The 21,573-nt window shown below is 55.8% G+C and overlaps 2 protein-coding genes across 3 annotated transcripts in view; one reads left to right on the top strand and one right to left on the bottom strand.

Moving 5' to 3' along the window:
* Positions 1–8,750, top strand: part of TMEM120B (transmembrane protein 120B) — a 41,369-nt gene extending 32,619 nt beyond the window's left edge. For both annotated transcript variants that reach the window (XM_027576896.2, XM_027576895.2), the window contains 6 exons: positions 2,151–2,216; positions 2,826–2,887; positions 4,606–4,698; positions 6,224–6,288; positions 6,662–6,730; positions 7,244–8,750. In XM_027576896.2, the coding sequence (XP_027432697.1) occupies positions 2,151–2,216; positions 2,826–2,887; positions 4,606–4,698; positions 6,224–6,288; positions 6,662–6,730; positions 7,244–7,357 (469 nt within the window). In that variant the 3' untranslated portion in view covers positions 7,358–8,750. The remainder of the gene's footprint in view (positions 1–2,150; positions 2,217–2,825; positions 2,888–4,605; positions 4,699–6,223; positions 6,289–6,661; positions 6,731–7,243) is intronic.
* A 153-nt stretch (positions 8,751–8,903) lies between these two features.
* RHOF (ras homolog family member F, filopodia associated) lies at positions 8,904–20,351 on the bottom strand. Its single transcript, XM_027576897.2, has 5 exons — positions 19,873–20,351; positions 19,518–19,605; positions 11,411–11,520; positions 11,189–11,323; positions 8,904–10,476 (listed from the first exon to the last, which is right to left on the bottom strand). The coding sequence occupies exons 1-5, from the start codon at positions 19,996–19,998 to the stop codon at positions 10,315–10,317; spliced, it is 621 nt and encodes a 206-aa protein (XP_027432698.1). The 5' UTR covers positions 19,999–20,351; the 3' UTR covers positions 8,904–10,314.
* Positions 20,352–21,573: the final 1,222 nt, after the last annotated feature.

The following is a 21,573-nucleotide window of genomic DNA, read 5'->3' as shown; positions in this document are numbered from 1 at the left end:
CTGGCTCTGGCCTCCCATGTGGGGAGGGGGCATTTCTCAGGGGGGCTTTGGCCGAACCCCCAAGGCTTGTGTGTGGCTCTGCGGAGAACTCGGGGGAGGTGACTGCAGAGAGGTTTCTTGGGTGCTCTTCAAGCTGAAGGTCTGAGGATGGGGCTAACTGCCTCTTCTGTCAGAACATTAGAGCCAGGGGTCCGTGTAAACATTGGCAGGCAACCCAGAGACATGGGGAAGGGGAGACTGGGATCAGAGAAGGGGGGGTGGAGGTCTTACCCTGTCCCTCCATGCTGGTGGCATCTAGACCAGCTGCTGCTTCATCAGCCACCCCTCCTGGACATCATTTTAGCATTTATTGAGTGCCTGCTGTTTACCAGGTGCTGTTAAGTGCTAGGAATAAAGAGCCACATAAAACCTTGTTCCTCACCATAACCCTTGAGGCAGGCACAGGCCATGCCCGAACCCCTAATTTATGTCCAGATTTATTGTGGGATTGCGAAGAGGAGAGTCGAGGAAGATCCAGTCTCTGCTTGTGTGATGTCTGCATTCTGGTTGGAACCCACGTAGGACAATGCAAATTAAAACCTCAACAGCACACCAATTTTCACCTAATAAGACTGGCAGAAATTTTAAAACTTGGAATCCAGCGCTGGTGAGGGTTTGGGGAACCCAGTTTCTACTGCCCAGTCATTGGGAGGAAGGAGTCCCGCGGCTCCCAGGCTGTACTTGGCAAAGCAAATTGCTGCCACATTGTGTTCAGGTAACTGAGCTCCGAGACAGGGGCTGGAGAAGGCCAGCAGAGGCCAGAGACAGACTCAAGGACTTTGAAGGGTAAAGGTTGGAGGGTCCAGCGTTCAGCGGAGGCTGAGACATTGACACTGAGGAGGGGGTGAAACGAGGCTCCCTCCCCTGCAATGGAGTGACAGCCCTCAGTTGGGGGAGTACCGGGTTCTGAACCCAGGGTTCCCACAGCTTCTGGACTGGACACGGGGCAAGGGCCTGCTGTAGATGGAGGAGCAGATGAGCCCGGGGGTGTGGGCTCCCAGGGAGCAAGTGCGTCTGGGATGCTGAGATGCTGTGTGGGCAGTCTGGCATTTCTCTGTGTCTGTGTGGGTTAACGGAGGTAGCTGCAGCTCTGGGTGAGCATGTGAGTGCGTGCTGTGTTTATTCAACACACTTATTGAGCACCTGCTTTGAGCCAGGTGTCACAGATAACATAGATGAAGAACACAGACAAGATCCCTGCTCTCCTGATGTTTACGTGTGAGCAGGGAAGAGGGTTCAGAGAACAAAGGAAGGGGAAGAAATGAATAATCTGAAATTTCAGATAGTGGTAAGCACCGTGAAGAAAATAAAACAGTAGCGTGACTCAGAGTGGCGCTGCCAGTTTTAGATAAAGTAGCCGGAGAAGACCTTTTGGAGGAGGTGACAGTTGGTCCAAAACTTGAATTTGGACCACGAACCAGGCAGGCCAAGTTCTTGGAGCAGAGAGAACAGCAAGTCCAAAGGCCCTGCTGGTCTGCGTGGGCTGCCGTGACAAAATACCACAGGCTGGGGGGCTGGAACAATAGAAATCTATTTTCTCACAGTTCTGGAGGCTGGAAGTCCAAAATCAAGGTGCCAGTCCCACTGGTTTCTCCTGAGGCCTCTCCTTGGCCTGCAGATGCCACGGTATCTTCATGGGGCCTTTTTTCTTATGACCTCATTTAACCTTATTTATCTCTTTAAAGTTCCTATCTCCAAATACAGTCACATTCTAAGGTACTAGCCCTAAGGGGGTTAGGACTACAGCATAGGAATTTGGAGCACACACAATTCAGCCCATAACAGGCCCTGAGGTAGCGATGGGCTTGGCAGGTTCAAGGCGAGGACAGGGTGACAGGGCTTCAAGTTGGGGTGCGGTGAGGGATGTGCTTTTAGGGTAGCAGGAAGCCCCTGGAAGCCCGTATGCCTCCTTGGGCCTCATGGCTAATCTGTGGGTGGTTTATGTGTGATTGTGCGTCTCTGGAGGGCAGAGGAAAGGGCGAAATCATGGCTTGGGTCTATGTCATGGCTGTTTTGGGGCCACAGAGTAGCCCGTGCACACTTAGTCTGGGAAGCAAGAACCGCCTGTTTCCCTCCCCACCTGAGCCCCCTTTCCTTCTCTTCTCTTCAAGAATTAAAGGCTGGTGGGTGTCTCACCACTATGTGTCCACGTTCCTCTCTGGAGTGATGCTGACCTGGTGAGTGTCTCACGGGGTCCCGTGAATGGGGAGCTGGCCGTGGGGAGGGCGTGCCCTCGAGGCTCCTGGCCCGGGCTGACTTTTGGGCCAAGAAGAAAAGGGTGAGCTTACAGCCAGGCCGCAGGGATTCCCCCCAAGCCAGCTGGGAGGTTTCTGGGGATGTCCCATTGGTCTACCGGCTGGGACAGAGGTGACAGAGAGCAATGGACAGAAAGAGTACAGGGATGAGGCTCGAAAGGAGACAGATGGAGAGAGTGGGCATCAGCAAGAATTCAGGCTTCAGAATGATGATATAGGCCCCCCTGCTTCTAGAACAGGCTTAAAGAAATGAAAGTAACTGGTCCAGCCCCAGGGGCACTGGTGCTAAAGAAGGGCAGAAATCAGGGACCTCCATTTCATTTTAAAAGCTTTTCTTCTCAGGGTGCCTGGCTGGCAACTTTTGATCTTGGGGTCGTGAGTTTGAGCCCCACTTTGGGTGTAGAGATTACTTAAATAATTTTTTTTTTAATTAAAAGCTTTTCTTCTCTCTTGGCAGGAACGGAGAGGGGCAGGGATGAATGTTTGATTTCACAGCACATTTCACTTTTACTTTTCCCCACTTCTCTGCAGGCCCAACGGACTAATTTATCAGAAGTTTCGTAATCAGTTTTTAGCATTTTCCATTTTTCAGAGTGAGTGCCTCTTGCCTCGATTCGGGGGAGGGGGTATGGTTTCCTGGGCTTTCACTGATGGAGGCCCCTGTCATCCCTCCCCCCTGTGAGGGGCGTGTCTAGTGTGGAAGGGAGCTTGGGGCAGGGGAGGGTCCCAGAAATCCAGCAAAGAGCTGTCTGCCCCCAGATCACCGCCCAGTCCTGGGGGAGGGGCGGCCTGATCGCCCCCACTCCCAGGAGCCCCCATCACTGCCTTTTCTTTCCCATGTCACAGCTGGGGACCAGTGGTGACTTTTGGGAACTGAGTAGTGTTGGGGGCACTACCTCAAAATGGAAATAGAGCATATGTTCTTTTTCTCATTTAAGAATAGCTCTGGATTGGGGCTCCTGGGTGGCTTAGTCAGTAGAGCGAGAGACTCTTGATCTTGGGGTTGTAAATTCAAGCCCCACGTTGGATGTAGAGGTTGCTTAAAAATAAAATCTTAAAAAAAAAATAATAGCTCTGAATTTATATACAGTGAACTGGCCTTAGGGGTTCCCTCTGAGAAGGGGGAGCTTGGATAGTTGGGGGTAGGGACAGAGAGAGGTTGTTTTTTTTTTTTTTTTTTTGCCTTCAGGAGCATGTTTATTGTGTTTGAGATGATACATCAGGTGCTCTCTGAGCTACAAAGGGGTAAAAGGAAATCCTCTCATTACAAACTGACAAAGGTAAAAGGGAAAACATTTTTCACAACAGCATGAACCACATACTCAGAAATAGGTCTGGGTTTAATACAGATGACATAATTCCTGGTCATCTACGGCTACTTTTATAACTTCATACAGATAATGAATTAGGCTAAAGTGCACTATAATAATATTTGGTAGACTTCAGGACCAGTATCCTTAGTACATCACAGAACACATTTTGATATCCCAAACAAGCAAGACTTGCAAGTAGGCGTTTTAAACGTAACTAATCTACAGATACAAAGTTCTACTCTTGATAGCATTTACCTTTTTGCGGAGTCTCCCAGTCTCCTCCAAAGGATAAAAGCAGAGAGTAGAATCAGTATAACATATACACAGAAGTCCGTATTGTAAAGAGAGTTTTGTTTTTTACCAAGTACTTGTTTGTTCCCTTTGAATTTTGTGTGCATAATACTGATTCAAAAAATACAATTTTTAAATAAAACCCTGCCAACAAATAACAAGTCTCTAATGCCAAGAATGAAAATTATATATAATCTCAGCCTTAAGAGTGATCACTTTTAATAGATCTATGTCCTTTCAGTTTGATTCATATATACATATATACTGCATTATGTAGTCTATAAATATGGGATCACTTTGTACAAATAGCTTTGCTTACAATCTGTTTATTTTTCTTTTAACAATAATGATGGGTATTTTTCTGTCGATACACAGAATTCTACCTCCTCATTTTTAGTAACTACTAAGTATCCCATTGTTTGAAAGTGTCTCTTGCTGTCTTGGCATTACACACAGCTCCCGGCATGGTGCCACCATCCCAGCAAGCGTCAGCTCTAGAAGTTTCCAATCTCATTGGTGCTTAGTTGGGTCTTCAGATAACCTACTCTCGTATTCTGGATGAGGGATAAAGTGGGTTCAGGCTGAAGAGTGTGTGCGTGTGTTGGGGTGAGAGAGGGTTGCCCTTTGGCCTGGAAGACCCCTGGGTCTGCGCGGAGGTGGCGCCCAGTCCTCCAGGCCCTGAGCCAGGCGCTGTGCTCCCCCTGCAGGCTGTGTCCAGTTCCTGCAATATTATTACCAGAGGGGCTGCCTCTACAGGCTTCGTGCCCTGGGGGAAAGGAATCATCTGGACCTCACCGTGGGTGAGTAACCCAGCCTGGGGAGGGGAGTTGGGGTGGGGGACAAGTACCGGCCCCTCCCTGCTCCCCCAGACCTCACTGCTAACTTCCTACACTGGGAGCATGAGCCAGTAAGAACATAACAAGACCTACCACACACAAAGCCAGGGTTTCAGGCCTCTACCTAAGTTGCTTTTCATAATTCATCGTGGATTCTGTTTCCGCCGACAAGTTTGAGGCCAGCTGTGAGCCAGGCCTCGATGCTGGCTTCTGTCTCCTCCTTTTTAAATGTCTATTTTTTTTGGTCTGTGTTTTATAATACACATAATTATATATGCATAAATATATATGCATGCTGTTGTGCATGTATAACTTAATGTGTATAATATGCCTACATATAGGGGCGCTGGGGTGGCTCAATCTGTTAAGCATCTGACTCTTGATCTCAGCTCAGGTCTTGATCTCAGGGTCATGAGTTCAAGCCCCGAGTTGGGCTCTATGCTGGGCGTGGAGTGTACTTAAAAAAAAAAAATCTGGCCACGTATAAATATGTATAGACACATACATGTATATACATTGGGAATGTGTGCTTAACTATTTTTAATTTATATATATGTATACATATATATATATTTTTAGAGGGAGAGCAAGGGAATGTGGTGGGGAGGGTCAGGGGGAGAGAGAAAATCTTTTTTTCTTTTTTTTTAAAGATTTTATTTATTTACTTGACAGAGACAGAGAAAGGGAACACAAGCAGGGGGAGTGGGAGAGGGAGAAGCAGGCTTCCCGCCGAGCAGGGAGCCCGATGCCAGGTTTGATGCGGGGCTGGATCCCAGGACCCTGGGATCATGACCTGAGCCGAAGGCAGACGCTTAATGACTGAGCCACCCAGGTGCCCCGAGGAGAGAGAAAATCTTGAGCAGGCTGCACGCTCAGCTTGGAGCCCGACTTGGGGCTCAATCTCAAGACCCTGAGATCATGACCTGAGCCGAAAAAAAGAGTCGGACACTTAACCAACTAAGCCACCCAAGCACCCCTGTGCTTAACTTTTTTTAACTCATGGGTCAAGTGCCCAGTCAGAAGAGCTTGGAGAGCTCTTGTCTCAACTTTCACAGGAAACTAATAAAATTCTGCCATCTTTTGAGATGGTCATTTCTACTGAATTACTCTGCAAAGTAGGCCCTACTTTGTCAAGACTCAATTGAAGTGACACGTGCAAAAGTCCATTATAAAAAGCAAAATTCCATGCAAATTAAGGACATTATTAAAAACCAGTGCCTGGCACGTCAGCTTTCTCTAAGTGTTGTCAAGCCCTGTAAGTCGTGGTGACTTGCGTGAGAGCAGTCAGGGCCCGTGACAGGTGTTGTGCATGCTCTCTGGGTGATCTTCAGAGTTGAGTGCTCACCCACTGATGATAGGTGAGGGCTGTCCCCCCTGCCCCATGTGGCTAATCTCGGGGGACTGGCATGGCCAGGCAGTTGGCGCTTGGTGGGGTGGTGGGGGCACCTGAACCCCCTCCCACCGGCCCTTTGCGACCTCCTCTCCACAGAAGGATTCCAGTCCTGGATGTGGCGGGGCCTCACCTTCCTCCTGCCTTTCCTGTTCTGTGGCCATGTGAGTCCCCTGGAGTTTGTGGGGATCCCCTGTTCTGGGCTGACCCCTGGGAACAAAAAGTCTTCAGGCCTCTCCCTCATTCACCAGCCATCCCTGAGCTGGGCCCCACGGGGTCCTGGGGCAGAGACGGTCCCTGGGCCCTGGACGCCAAAGGCAGAAGCCGGAAGTGGCCCGTAGCACCAGCATGCTGAACCCCAGATCTTCAGGCTGCTCTGGCCTAGGGTGCCCCAGTTTCATTTTGGGGGGGCTCTCAGTGTCTTAGGACAGTGGATACCAGAAGCTGGGGGCCTGGTCCACTCCCGGGGCTTTCTCACATGGGTCTCCAGGGGAATCAGTTGGGGTGAGTGGTGCCTGCCTCCTCCCCTCTTTCCAGTTCTGGCAGCTCTACAATGCCGTCACGTTGTTTGAGCTCTCCAGCCACGAGGAATGCAGAGAATGGCAGGTATGGTGTGTGTGTGTGTGCACGCAGGCGTGTGCATATGCCGGTGGTGCGGGCGGCGGGGGTGGTGGTCCTGGGGAAAGCTGGGCCAGCTTGGAGAGAATTCTTAGCCACCCCTTTACTCCCCATCATGGGGCCCAGTTGCCCAGAGCTCCCTGCTACTGGGGCCTGGGAGACTGTGGGAGGGAATTCAGGAGGCCAGGGAGCCCCTAAGTGGTCTGAGAACCCTATTGAACGCTATGGGGGTGCCAAAGGAGAAGAAGCCCTCCCGGGCCCTGCATGACCCTGAGGACTCACACCCTTCATGCAATTGGCCCAGACCTCTGCTTTCTGCCGTGGGAACTCTGCAGTTTGCTGGTGGCTTGTGCTAAGGCGCTTGTGAGGCCCCGGGGTGGGGGTCGGGGGTGGGCAGGGGGGCATCTCGGCGGGGAGCTGATCCGAGCTGGCTCAACCTTTCCTTCCTTTCCTCTCCTCCCCCTGCCGCCCCGGCCGGTCCCCTCGCACGCCCCTGCCCAGGTGTTCGTGTTGGCGCTCACGTTCCTTGTCCTCTTCCTGGGCAATTTCCTGACCACACTCAAAGTCGTGCACGCGAAACTTCAGAAGAACAGAAACAAGGGGAAGAAGCTGTGAGCCAAGGGACCCGTGCGTCCCCTCTCCCCCCCGCCCCGCCAGCCTCCGGGGTTCAAGACTGCGGGGGGTTCCAGCTGGCACGATTTCTCCCCACGGTGTCTGTGGCTACTGCCAGCAGCCGGCTCAGGGGCCAGCGCGGGGCTGGGGGAGGGCGGGGAGGGGGCAAGGCCCCGGTCCCCGGCAGACAAGGGCACTGTGACCCCTGCCTGTCTGCACGGCGTTCGCCTGCCCCAGCCTCCCTGTTTATGACGTATTACTACGGGCTCCTCCCGACTGCCCTAGAACCTGCAGTCTTCCCTCGCTGCCGTCTTGGCTGCGGCTGAGCCTGGGTCAGTCTTCCTGGGGTGGGGGTGGGGGGGCCTAAAGCCTCAGGGAGCCCCTCAGGTTGAGGTCTGGGGTGCCCACCGGCTACTTCGTGATCCCCAGCGGGCGGAAGGATACCCCTCGGCGGCCTGTGGGGCCTCCCGCCTCGGGGCACACCGCTTCTGCTGTAAGCTCTCCACGCTGCTCCGCGGTGGGGCTATTTAAGTTCTCGGAGAACCACTGTCTGTCTGTGCCTTCTGCTCTTTGCGCTCCCCGAGTCTCCAGCCTGTGCGCTACGTGCGCACAGCTGCCCGCCCTCCCCGACGGCGTGGCCCCTGGGGTGGGCCCGAGGCGGGACGGTTTGCAGTGACCACCAGAGGACGCCCCAGCCTCGGCATCCCTTGGGTGGTTTGAGGGGGGTTTTTTGTTTGGTTTTTTTTTTTTTTGACACTTGAGTTTGGCTTCCTGACCCCCACCCCTCAGCCCACTTCCCGGAATTCTTGCACTGAGTTCTCAGAGAGTGGGTCTTCAGCGCTGGCTGAGACTTAAGGCATCATGTAGCTTGCCCACCCTCCCCGCCTTCCTCCCTTCCCCTCAGGTTCTGGAATGTGGTGGGGAGAGTCTGAGCAGGCTCCCTTCCAGGAGGTGGCACCCGGGAGGCCAGGACAAGACTGCTGGTCACCTTGTGTCCGATTCTGTATTTGTGGGAGGGTGAAGAAGCTAGCAGATTTGGTTGAATGTTCCGCCCCTGCTCCATACACCAGCTGCAGCCTTTCTCCCACACGTGGGTCTCAGCTACCCTTAACTACCTCCCTACAAATCCCCTCTGACCAGAGTTCACAGCCCGTGTCCATAGCCATGCTTTGGCCCCCAGAGGAGTTGAAGCTTTCTTAATTGTTAATTTTTAAAAAAAAAAATATGAAATTTCCCTTCCACCCCAGTAAGAGTCGACATAAAAACCCAGATTTCTACCTTCCCTAGAAAAATGGAAAGCTCTTGGCTGGGCTGAGCTGCCTGCCTGGGATGGGGTGCTTGCTTCCTAGTGTGCCGCAGACCCCACCACTCCCTTTTATACCTGCCCTCTTTCCCTCACTTGGGTCTTCCGTCGGGCCCTGAGGCACTCGGGTTTTCCTTGGACTAGGAGTCAGCAAACTTTCTGTAAAGGGCCAGATAATCTGTCACAGTTTGCCTCGTCTGCAGTTCTAGGGCCAAAGCAGCCAATGCCCAAATAAATGAGTGTGGCTGTGTCCCAACAAAACTTTATTTACAAAAACACACAGCTGCCAGATTTGGTCCACAGAGTATGGTTTCTAACCTCTATCCTGTACCGTCACGTGTCCACGAGCCCTTGGATTGAGTGCTCTTCGGACTCCACAGGGCATGGCAGGGCCTTGGGGAACCAGGGTGGGGTGAGGTGGGATGCGGTGGAACACAGGAGTCTCTCTCTTAGCAGCTGACGTCAGAGAGGCTCAGGCTTAGTAGGTGCTGAGGCAGGAGATCCCCGGGAAGGCAGGAGCCACCTCAAGCCATTATCCCAGGTTCAGTAACACTGACTTGTAGCTCACTCAGGAAGCAAGCAGCTCTCAATCTCCGGGGCAGTGGCATCACCTGAAGCACTTGTTTAAAAACTCCTGGCCCGACCTTCCAGAAGGTTCAGTGAATCTGCAGCTGGGGGTTGCGTGTTCTCGTAGGAAGCCAGGATAGTCTCAGCTTGGCAGAAGCGGGGGCTGTGAGGGACCGGAGGGAGCGTGATGACTATTAAAATGAGTCAGTGCTGTCCTTTTGCAGATAGGGCAACAGTCTGTAGAGAGAAGGGACTTGCCCATGATCATTTGGGGCTGATGTCACTTTCTGTCTTGAGTTTTCCGGCAGTGGGGGGTTGCAGGTGAGGAGCCCCTGGGCAGGGGCTTGATGGGTGGTCCAGGGTACTTTCTGCTTCTTGAAAGAGTCTCTACTCCCCCTTGGGCATGTGCACCCAGCTCTGGAAAGATGGCAGCCCAGCCAAAGGCGGAGTCTGAAGTCCTCTGGGGGTGAGGAGTGGGGGCCGGTGCCAGCCCCCAAGTCCGGGGCTGGTGTGTGTGCTGTCCCGATAAGTCCCCGTCCCATTGTGGCCCCCGTGTTCCTGGAGGAAGGAAGCCAGAAGCTGGAGGATGCAGCCGTGCCTATCTCGAGCCCAGGGAGGCGGGTGACGCGGAGTAGCGGGCTTGAGGGGGGCCGTGTGGAGCGCTGACAAATCCACATTTATCCACGTACCAGATGTAGTTGTTTGTTTCAAGCACAGGCTTTCAGGACCTATCGGGTGTGCAAAGGGGGAACACACATGGCTGGGGGGAGGCTGTGTACTCCCGAGTCCTAGGGACAAATGCTGCTTCTAGGGTACAGAGAGACTGAGTCCGGCACCCTCACCCCCCTCCATGCAGGCCCAGCTCCCGGGGGAACCCGGAGGTGAGCTCAGGGTCAGAGCCCCAGCTGGGGAAGGAGAGATCTCCAGAATGTTCTAAGAGTCTAGCCACAGGCTCCAGACACAGGGGGACACCCAACTCAAAGTGCCGCTGGGAAGCTGGGGACGGAGCAGGATCTCGGGGTGCAGTCCGGGCCTGGCAGCCTGGGCCCTGTCAGTCTTGCATGAGGGCTGTGTGCCCTGCCCGGAGGGGTCAGAGCAGCAAACACAACGGGCGTTTCTGCCGCTGTGCTTTCTTCAGAGCACTGAGGGCAACCTTGGCTGCCGCTCGGAAGACATCCTCCACGTTCTCCCGAAACTTGGCAGAACATTCCAGGTAGAGGGCGGCTTGGATCTGTTCGCAGGCACTCTGGCCCTGGGGAGCGGGGAGGGGCCGGCATTAGATGAGGGGCCTGGAGCATGGGGCACCTCCTGACACCCCCCCTATGGATTTGGGAACTTGGAGCTGGCTTTGGGGGCTCTCCGAAGGGAGGGTGGTCTTGGTGAGGAGCCCCCTTCCCCCCATCCCAGGCCCAGCCCCCAGCAGTGTGTGTGTGGATGGAACAGAAGGGCCTGTGGTGCGGCCCAGGGGCTCCGGCGGTGGCGGTTGGAGAGAAGCCTCATCCTGCCTCTACCCTGCCCTCCCTCCCACCTCAGGCCCCATTTAGGCAATGGAACTGGCGAGGACAGTAAAAACTAGCTCTACTTCTAAAATTTACTTTTATTAATGCTTCTTCCTTTTTATTAAACTTTCTTACTAGTTTTCCTTTGTGTTCCTTTTATTGTCCCGTCCCATGCCTCGCCCAGAAAAGCCCCGGGGTTTGGTTTTGCCCAGGACTCTCACGGGTAGGGGATCCCTGCTCTCGAACAAGGCCTGCCCCTCCAGTACCCTGGGGCAGACGGGGCAGTATCCTGGCTACGCTGCACGTCAGCTGTATGACTCTCAACCTCTTCACCCCTCCGGGGCTCAGGTTCCTCAGGTTCCTCCCGTAAAACAGAGGATGCGAACAGTCCGCGCCTCCGGGTTATAAGGATGAAATGAGGTAGGGAAGCAGAGGGAGGGGGGAGAGCGGAGACCCCTTCCTGACCTGCATGTAGGTGATGGGCTCCAGCTGGGCGGCCCGGAGCTTCCGAAGCTGCTCCTTGTCTTTGCGCAGGTCTGTCTTGCAGCCAATGAGCACCGTGGGGGTCCCACGGCAGAAATGTGTGACCTCAGGGAACCACTGCGGAGGGAGAGGGCAGGAGTCAGGGCTGAGGCCAGATCCGTGGGCCCCACCCCTGAGGCAGGCTGGCTGGGTCACGGGCCTCACCTTGATGAGGACGTTGTCATAGCTGGTGGGGTTCATGACGTCATAGCAGATGAGCACGAGGTGGGTGTTCTGGTAGGACAGGGGCCGCAGCCGGTCATAATCTTCCTGCCCTGAAATGGGAGAGGAGGTAGGGGTCAGGGAGGCACCACCTCCTTGTCCACCTGAGTCCCCTGTCTGGGCTCTGTCTCCAAGGCCTCGGTTTGCTCATCTGTAAAACAGACGTGGCAGCCCACAGTAGCAAAGGTTCCAGGAGATAAAACCCATGCGGTGCTCAGAACCGGGTCTGATTACAGGGTAATCAGGAGAAGCTGGAGAACCTGCTAGCAATTATGTCCATGGCGATTACTGCGCTGCCCGCCGCCCACCCACCGCCCCCCCCCCGCCCGCCAAATCAACTCCCCTCCGGGAAGAAGGTTGGGGGGGCTGGGTGGGACCAGGCCACTGCAGGATCTGGGAGGGGACCCCCCCAGGCCGAGAGGCGGGGCCTTGGGTTGAATTCCTCCTGCCCTTCTGGCACACCCCAGGAGGAGAGTGCTGGGTGGCTGGGCACAGCTGCTGTCAGGCTCACCTGGGGAGTCGGCTGGTGCTTGGCCCTCCTCTGCATGCACCGACTGAATCAGACACCAAGGCTGGGTGTGGTTTTTTAATGCTTTTTAGTAATTTTTTTAACTGACAATTTCAAACTTACAGAAAAGTTGCAAAAAGGGTGCCAAGAACTCCCTCAGATTCCTGAGTATTTACATGTTGCCCCACTTGCCCTTTGTACACGTAAAAACCCTTGAGCAGGCGAGAGTCATTGCGTACATTCTGCAGCTTCACCCCAGCAGAGTCCTTGCGGATTTCTAAGAACAGGCGTGTCCTATCACCTCCTGTAGAACTAGCAAGCTGGAGCAACCACCACGGGCGCCGGGCTCTAACCCAACCCACGGGCTGCACTCAGATCTCAGCGGTGATGTCCTGTGGTCGTTCTGCCCCGGTCCAGAAGCAGGCCCAGGATGATGCCCTGCCCTGAGTCACGGGTATGCCCTAGTATTATTTAAAAACTCCCCCAGTGAGAACTGAGAGCCTTCTGGGCTCCCTGGCAGCTCTCCAGCCACCTCTGCAAAGGCAGAAAGGTGACTTTCTTCCAGGACTTGGAACACAGAGGCCCAGGAGTCCCTGGCCCCTCCCCCCACCCTGGGGGCGCCTGGGTGGTGCCAGCCTGCCCTCCTCCCTCCCTGCCAAAGCTGGCCTCTCCATTGAGCAAGGACAGGCCACAACCTCGTCCTCCTGGCCCCCAGCTGCTGCCAGGGACGCTGCCAGGGACACTGCCACGCTCCGCCTTCCCCCTGGCTGTCCCTCAATCCAGGACTCCTGCGGTGTGCAGTGTGACCGAGACTCACAGCTAGGACAGAGGCTGGGCCAGGAGGACTCCATGCTGCCATTCAGCCAGAGTCCCCCCAACACTGTGGACGGAGTGAGGGACTGTCAGGGACCGGCCGACTCAGACTCTTCTGCCCTCATCACCAAGCTGGAGAAGTCCTTGTAACTGCTGGGAAACCCACCCAGGATGCTGCTCCAGCCCAGCTCCTCCAAACTGTCCCCTCTCCTAATCTTGGTCCACGTCTTTCTAGACGTGCTGTCCAGTGGGGTAGCTGCTAGCCCCATGCGGCTATTTAAATTAATTAACATTAAAAATTCAGGTTCTCCATTGCACCAGCTACATTTCAAGTGATTAATTGCCACACAGGGCCAGTGGCTCCCGGGACGGGCAGCGCGGGTGCAGGACATCCCATCGCTGTAGAAAGTTCTACTGGACAGCATGGCACCATCCCCGTCCAAGGCACCGCTGGTCTCCCATGATCTGCTGCTGCCCCTCAACAATCCATTCTCCACCTGGCAGCTGGCTGCATCTAAGACATAAGGAAGATCCTGCCTCTCTCCCTCCAACGAAGAATACTTTCAATAGCTCCCTATTGCCCTTTGTATAAAATCCAAACATCTCCCAAGGGTCCACAGGACCTGGCACCCACAGACCTGACCTTTCCCCCACCAAGCCCCCCGACCCCTGCTGTTTCTCAAACCCACCAAGCTCTTGTGCCCCAGAACCTTTGTACTTGCTGTCCCCCCGCAACCTGGAATGCCTTCCCTACTCACCGCCCCCATTTTCTTCTTAGCATTTTACTTTAAAACATTCAAACTGAATGTCCACATTATTTCCCTTTTCAGGATAACTGTCTTCTCTCTACCTCCTCACAATAACACCACTTTATGCTTTATACGCTTTTTAGAGCGCTTCTGCCTATGAACCGTTAAGAAATCCTTGCAGCCATCACCTGATGGGCTAGACAGGAAGTGAAGAATATTTCCATTTACACAGAAACTGAGCTTCCGAGAAGTGACTTGCCCGAGGTCACTGCCGCAGTCGCCCAGCCAGGGCCCGACCCCAGTCCAGCAGGGTCCTGGCCGAGCACTCCTCCTGCTGATAGCCAGCAACGCTGTTTTGCTTTGCGTTGTGCCAACGTAGGTTCTGGGCCCCTACGACGTAATGATGAAGCTCCTACTTCTGGTACAATGTGCATGTCTATTCCCCGTTAGAAATCTGGCGGGAGTGGACAAGTAGCTGTAAAATGGGCCTCCTGTGCTCTGTCGGCTTCCCTCATCCTGACCGGCGGGCTCCTCGGAGAGGCCTTCCCTCACCACGCAGCATCTGCCCCCCGCCCCGGGTGTCCACAACCTGGGCCTGTCTCCCTGGGGCCTGTCAGCGCCCTGAGCACAGGGACCACATCTGTCCTTTAAAATCATCCCTGGCGCCTGGCAGGCGTCCAGTCAGGCCTGGCTGCTTGCTGCCTGAAGCCGTTCCGCTCTCGTCAGATGCAGCAGAGAGCAGGGCTGCGCGGGGCCAGGGAGTTTAGCAACTCCGGCTGGGGAGGATTTCAGTGCGCTGGCTGCAAGGAGGAAGTCAGACTGAGCCCCCCTCCCCCGCGGCCTCTGCCCTTGCCCGTCCCTCGTCCCTCTTCGAAAGGTTCTTGCCCAGGTAGCAGCATGCCTTGCTCCCTCCTTTCCTTCAGGTCTCTGCAGAAACGTCACCTCCTCCGGGAGAGCTTCCCTGACTACTGCCCCACGCCCGACCATAGCTCTATTATTCTTCTGAGTACGTGTCACTCCCTGCTGCTGGGTTTTGGTTTGGTTTTGTCTGCCCCATGAGCAGAGAAGCCCCTGAGGACAGTTATAGCCCCTGGGACACAGGCGAGCTCAGTAACTGTTGGGTGAATGAACGAACAAACACGTGAGTGTGTGAATATGGGCTAGTGATAACCTTTCTGGCTTTCAGCAAGAGCATTTCACTTCGGTCACCTGGGTTCACTGAAGCAGCCACCCTGGGAGGTATGCTAGGCCGAGAAAGTTCTTCCTGTAAGGAGCCCATGTGGCTGAGAGGGGCCTTTTCCAAGGTCATAGACAGGTTCCCTGTGAGCTGGAGCGCCAACTCAGTCAGCTCCAAGGTCAGTGTCTGCCATGCCACTCTAAAATTGCCAAAAATTCTCTCAGGAAGCCTTTCCTGGACTTCCCAGCTGGGAATCAACCTCTGGACCTTGTTGCCTTACAAATGGTTTCCTCACCTGTGAAATGGGTATGTGAGAAGCAGGTGAGCCTTGATAACGATACGAAAAAGAGTGAATATCAACAACACGTGTCGGCAATAGGCTCCCTCGTTATGAAGGCTCATTATGCTCGCTCATGGCTTCACTTGAAGCCCGTTGCCTGCACTAACCCGTCATTCCTCATTACGATGCTAACAAGGCAGGGCTCTTGTCATCCCCATTTTACAGATGCAGAAACTGATGCACAGAAAGGTGAAGTGAGTCGCCTTAAGGTCACACAGCTAAGGGGACGCTCTGTAAAAGAGAGAGGACCAAGGTAAGACTACTGGGGGTGCCTCTATCTCAGTCCACTCCAGAGGGTAGGCACCCTACAGCCCCAGGCCTGACCAAAAGGCTGCCAACACAGGTATCTCGAGAGAGAGAGCGGGGGGCTCTGGGAGGGAATGGGCAGCCAGCCCAGATCCTAGCTCTCTCCTCCAGGCTGCCTTCCTGACTTGACTGTGCCTGGCTCAACTTTTCCCAAGATTCAGTGTGGACCTCCACGTGGGGACCAGGCCTGCAAATGATGAACATGTTGACCTCATGTCCCCTTGGGAGACGTGGAGGGTCCTGGACGCCTCTCCTGTAGGAGTCAGGAGAAACAGGCTACACTCAGACTCACGTTCTGTGACCTGGGTGCCTTCCCTCTCTGGACCTCAGTTTCCTTATCTGGCAGAGGCGGCGATAGCCCTGTCTCTGATACTGGAAGTAAAGGACTTGTAGGCTAAGCAGTGCCGAACAAAGGTGAAGGACTGTTACTAGGGTTACTATTAAGAGAGAAACTTCCAGGGCCTGGGGGCCTGGGCGGGGATCTAACCCCAGATCTTCAGACCCACAAGCTTTAGGGGGCCCCCCAGGCACAAGGTGATAGTATCACCCTCCCCATTTACCCACACTGATGCCAAGACTTAAAAGGGGCCAAGTCACCTGTCCAGTGGCACTCTGGGGTCCTACTCTGGCCTTTGCAGATGGGCTTGCACGGAGTTACGTGCAAAGGGATGCGTTTGTTTCTAGCAAGGAAAGATCTTCTGGGCCACAGCTCCCCTTGAAGTGGCCCATTTTCCTGAAGCTGGTGGGGCTGTGGGGCGGGGAGGAAGTGAGGCTCTCTCTCACTTAGCACAAGGGTTATTTCCTTTGTGGGAAGGAGCTTTGTTGTGTCAGTCACTTTCCAGGGGCAGGGGTCTCTAAGGCCTGGAGCTAGGCTGAGAAGAGGGTGTCACTGGGCCACAGTGATCCCCATATCTGCTGGCCACAGAGAGAGCAGGTGGTTCCCAGCTCCAGCCAGGGCGTTGGTCAGGGGAGGGGCGCAGGCCACATGAGAAGGGGAAGCTGCCAGAAGAGGAACCCACTTACTGCTATTGGGGTCCGCCCACCTGCGTTTCCTCCCCAGAGGCGGGAGCGGCTGGGGCAGCCCCAGCCTGGAGCCCACGTTCTGCATGGCCCGCAGCTTCAGCTCTTCAAGCCCCCAGGGCTTCTGGCTCTTAAGACATCCCTCTGCTCCCTGATTCCCTGTCTCAGCAACTCCTTTGCCCCCCACCCACCCACTGTTCCTATTGTTCCCATCTCAGGCTGGGAAGGGGATCACAGCTCCCTACCTCCTGGGCCAGAGGTGGCCCTGTGACGCCCCACCCCTGGACCCCACCCCAAGGCCCGGAGAGCTCCATCTCTAGTTGGTGTCTTAACAACCCACCTTACCTCCACCTCCCCTCTGCCCAGGAAACTTCAGACTGCACCACAGCTTCCTGCCTCTGAGGGTGTCAGGGCCCACAGCAGGCAAGGCTGCTAGGGCAAAGTGCTCACTGTGTCTGCCTCCCCTTCACCTGTCAGCAGGGAGAGCTCTGTCACCCCTCCACCCAGCCTCCCACTGCTGTGGCATCTGTATCTGCTTCTGCAGGATGGAGACAAGCAGCCAGACTGGTCTCCCAGGGGCCACCCCTGTCCCATAGCTCTGGTAACTGGCGGTTGGCTGGAAAGATGCCACTCTGCACCACCATCCCCCACCATGGGGTCTAGCTCAGCAGGTTCCAGAACCTTCTACAACAACCTTTATGAGACTCGTCTCCAGCTCAGCCACTCCCCTCACCCCCTTAGTCTCTTCCTCTAGTTGGTCCCCTGGCCCTCCTTTTTTGCCACTGATTTTTTATCTCCATCCGCCATGGGTAGAGACAGTTTCACTGCCTTTATCATTCTCCAGGAGCACCTCTGCCTCCAAATCTCTTCTGCATTCATTCCTCAGGCACCGTGCTGGGTGCTGGCATATGGAAGAGGAATGACCCAGTCTCTCCTTCACGGTCCTTGAGACAGGGCTTCCTGGGTCACAGCGGGACACCCCGGAAGGAGCGGCCACGTTTCTTTCTCCCTGAGTATTTCTCCTTGGGCTGTCCTGCTGACCGTGAAGCCTGTCGACTTCCCTAGGACTCCACGGAGTCGTTCAACCCCCAGCTCTGTTTCTCTGCGGCTTGCCAGAGTCCTTTGGGGAGGGTCGGGGGAGGCAGCTCGGAGCTCTGCAGGCCTTCGATTCAGAACAGGTTGGGCTTGGGTCTGAGCCTGAATGGCCGGGCGGGGGTTGGGGGTGGTGGCCTTAAAAAATCATGACAACACTTAGCCCTTCCCCACAGCCGACCCCTGTGTTACACATCACATGGGTCTAGTATAATCCTCGAGACTTAGTTAGCCCTGATTACTGATGAGGAAACTGAGGCCCAGATGACACATAGCCAGGGAGCCAGCATCTAAGCCCAGGTCTGATTCCAAAGCATGGGGCAGGAAGATCATCATCGCTGCGGTGTCCCCGTGCCTCTGAAGACTGGGCCTGGAGCCCCTCCAATTCCTCCTGCAGCAGCTGTGAGCGCAAATTCTTCTTACACCAAATGGAAACCTTCCGGAACCTCCACACCACAATCTGCCCTAACATGTTCTTTGAGCATCTTTCTCTGGCCGAGGCCACTGAGGCCAGAAATGGTCCCTGTGCTGGGTCTGATGGGGGAGGCTTCCATGAACAGTGAACCCTAGGGGTCTGACAGGAGAGGCCCTGAGGTCCCAGAGGACGGAGGAGGGTGAAAATCATCCTGTGAACTCTCCCTGCCTCACCAGCACGTCACCCACAAAGTGGGGCTGATGGGCCTGCCCCTCCCTGGGTCCCCGACAGGAAGTATGTGAAACTAAAAGTATCCCAGACACACTTAAGTTTTACTGCTCTTATGGCTACGCCCCTGGGGAATTTCTCAGCAACCTTTGGCTTTCTCAGTTCACAGGACTGGAAGCAGGGCCCTGTTCAAGGGGCAGCGGTTTGGGGCCCTCATCCAACAAGGGGGGGGTCCTTAGAAGCCACTGTAGGGTGGGTCCCACCATACAGTAAAGGCTGCTGAAGTCAGGAACGGAGGAGGAGTCTGGGGACGACCCCTTTTCTGATTCCCTCCAGGGTGGAGTGAGAGATGCTCCTCGCCGCCTGGGGGTGGGGCAGTCTGGCTTTTGGCTCCATCCAAGGCCAGTGGAGACTTCCCCTCACATGGACAAGGCTTGGCTGGCAGTGGACAGGGCACCTGGTGACGTGGTTCCACACAGGTCACTAAACCCTGAGTCAGAGAGGTTGGGTGAGGTCCTGACCTTTGTCCCCCAGTGTTGGTTCAGCCCCGAAGGGGATTGAGTGCAGGATGGAAGCTCCCTGAGGGCAGACGCCTGGCGCCCCGCCCCGCCCCCCCCCCCTGCAACGGGGACTCTGATAACTGACCCGATTAGCATAAATCCACTTGCATTAGGAGCTGCAGGTGGCCAAGAGAACCTTATTCTGGACTTAGAGCTCTGTTCCTTCCTCAGTGCTTGGTTTATCCCCAGGGAACCAGGGAGACACAGAAATGTAGCCCGAATCCTAGAACTACAGGCTCAAAACTGAAGACCACAGAATTCCAGAACCATGTACTGTAGCCGATGGAATCCCAGAAGTGTGGAACTCAGAATTTCTGTCCACAGGACCCCGGAGCCTCAGGATCGTCAACCACAAAATCCCGGAGTCACAGGCTCTGATCTGTAGCCCGGAGTATTCTAGAACCACAGGACCCAGAAATTCAGCCCACAGAATCCTAGCACCAGGGGACCCAAATCTGCAGCCCACAGAATCTTAAGAGACCACAGCATGCAACACACGAAATCCTGGAACCATGGGAAGCAGAAGCGATGCCCACGGTTTTCTAGAACCTCAGGAGAGGAACGAAGCCGTGGGTTCTTAGCACATTAAGCGCACATTAAGAGGCCGAGGAGTTCACCTCATTCAAGTACCCTCCTTTCAAAGATGGGGCGACCGAGGCCCTCTGAGCCTCCAGGGCCACCCTGCCAGAACCCCTCCAAGGCCTTCAGGAGTGCTGGGAGGTCAGGGCCCCACAGGGGCTGGTGGGCGGGGACGCCCGGAGGGCGATGACCGGGCGGCGGGGGGGGGGGGGGGGGGGGAACCCTTCGGGCACCAGGGACCCTCGGTGCGCAGGCGCACTCACCGGCGGTATCGTATAGGTTCAGGGTCACCTCCTTGCTGCCCACAGTCACGCTGGCCGTGTATTTCTCGAACACAGATGGGGCGTAGTCCTGTCGGAGAAGGGGTCGGCTGGTTCTTAAGGGGTGCGACGGGGGCCCAGGGTCCAGCTGTGCCGCCCCCTTCACCCCATCCAGCTCAGCTCCCCTCACCTCGCTGGGCTCTGGAATTCCCGAGGGGGCGCCCCGGGTGGCGGCTGCCTCTCCACGCGCAGGACCCCCAGGCTCAAGGTGCAGGCTGAAGGCAATCCGTCGCCCCCGGTGGTCCCAAGCCCGTTTGCCCCGCAGTCTAACCCCCACCAACCCCCCGGCGGGCCTCACCTCAGGGAAGGAGCCCTGGCTGTACACCATAAGCAGTGACGTCTTGCCGCAGCCGCCGTCACCCACGATCACGATCTTCAGCTCCTTCCTGCCCGGGCCCGGGCCCGGGGCCCCGGGGGCATCCATGGCTGTGAGCAGCCAGCACTGGCAACCGCGCGCCGGGCGGACCTCTGGGGCTGAACGATCCGGGGTGGGGGCGGGATCCAGGGGGCGGGGCGAAATAAACCCCGCCCACTATGTGCCCGCATTGCCTCCGCCAGGCAGCCACCCGGGCTCACCTCCCAGGCTCAGTTTTCCTTTGTTAGGGTCCCCGCTCGGGGCGTCCACCTTTCATTCCCAGGGAAACTGAGGCAACTGAAGAACGGGGGTACTCGGCCTGTAGCGCCGCTCCCACTCCCTCCCCTGCACGTCAAGGCGCGCCCCCCATCGACAAGATTCGATCGTTTCGTTTCCGCCGTTCCTCGCCGGACACCCCTGATTGGCAGGCTCCGCCTTCTGGCAGGGACCCTCTGATTGGCCGGCTCGGCCTCCCCCCCCCCCCATCGGACAGGGACCCTTTGATTGGCGGATCTTTGCCCCAGCACCAGGGGTCCAGGAGCCGTGGTCTCAGGCTCTGGGAAAAGGCCCTTGTCTGTACCCCGCCTCAGCTGTGTGTCCTGGGGCAAGTCGGCTTCCGACCTGTTTCCCCACGAGGTAGGTTGGTAGTGCCGGGGAAGATGCTGGCACGGGGGGCGTGTCTGCCCACCTAGCCCAGCCCTACGGGCGCCAGTGTGGGTGCGGATTGGGGGTGGGGAATAGCGGTTTCCCTCACCTACCCACCCCAACCTCCCCAAGAGCGCAAGGTGGACGTCTGGCGCCCTCTGGCGGGCAATCGCCTTGGGGCGGGCAGCTTGGAGAGCAGGTGAACGACTTCGGAACAATATCCTTTGGGGGTTGGCCCCAAACCACGCGGGCGGAAGTCTCTTTCTAGCAGGGGGCCAGAGGCGTGAACCGAGGAAAAACACCGTCGAGGAAGGGATGGGGAAAGCCAGGGCAGATCTAGTTGAGATAAGCTGGGCCCCCTGAGAACACCCACCCCACCCTGAAATTTGATTAAGCTCTCTCCAGCCAGCAGCCACGTATCTTCATCCCAAGGATTCTCACCAACCCTCCCACTTCTCTGATCAAAACAGCTATTTATTGAGCACAATGTACAGGTACTATCGCGGCTGCTGGCTGAGATCACCTCTGCCCCCCATTCCGTCCCTCCCCGCGACCCTGGGCCCACGGTCCGTTGCACAATCCAGGCCAGTGGTCAGGAGAGGCGGGGGACCCCTGGAGCCAGTGTGCGGCCGGCAGGTACTGACTGAGGCATGCGCAAGTGAGACACGGGTCCTACGAGCTGGGGTAGGGCCTGGTAGTTTCCTCAGAGAGGGTTTGGAAGAACTCAGGATCTTCTAGCCACCCGCACCCCCCTCCCCGCAATCCCCCGGGAAGATTTTCAATTTTCAAGTTCTCAGCAAAGACCAGGTAAACTTTACTTCACGGAGGAAATTGCCAACCTGGCAATTCCATAAACGCCGGGTAGGTTTTCCGCGAATGCAAGGCAGGGTCTGACCACCAGAGGGCAGCAGCGACCGCTCGTGGAAGCTTACAAATAAGAGCCCAGAGCTGGGAAAAGCAGGTAAGGCCCAGCTCCAGGTTAAGTGAGTCCTATGACCG

This window comes from Zalophus californianus, chromosome 14 (assembly GCF_009762305.2).
Source record: "Zalophus californianus isolate mZalCal1 chromosome 14, mZalCal1.pri.v2, whole genome shotgun sequence".
In the NCBI taxonomy this organism is placed as follows: domain Eukaryota; kingdom Metazoa; phylum Chordata; class Mammalia; order Carnivora; family Otariidae; genus Zalophus; species Zalophus californianus.
The sequence above is the reverse complement of the archived record's forward strand: the minus strand, read 5'-3'. Positions and strand labels throughout refer to the sequence as shown.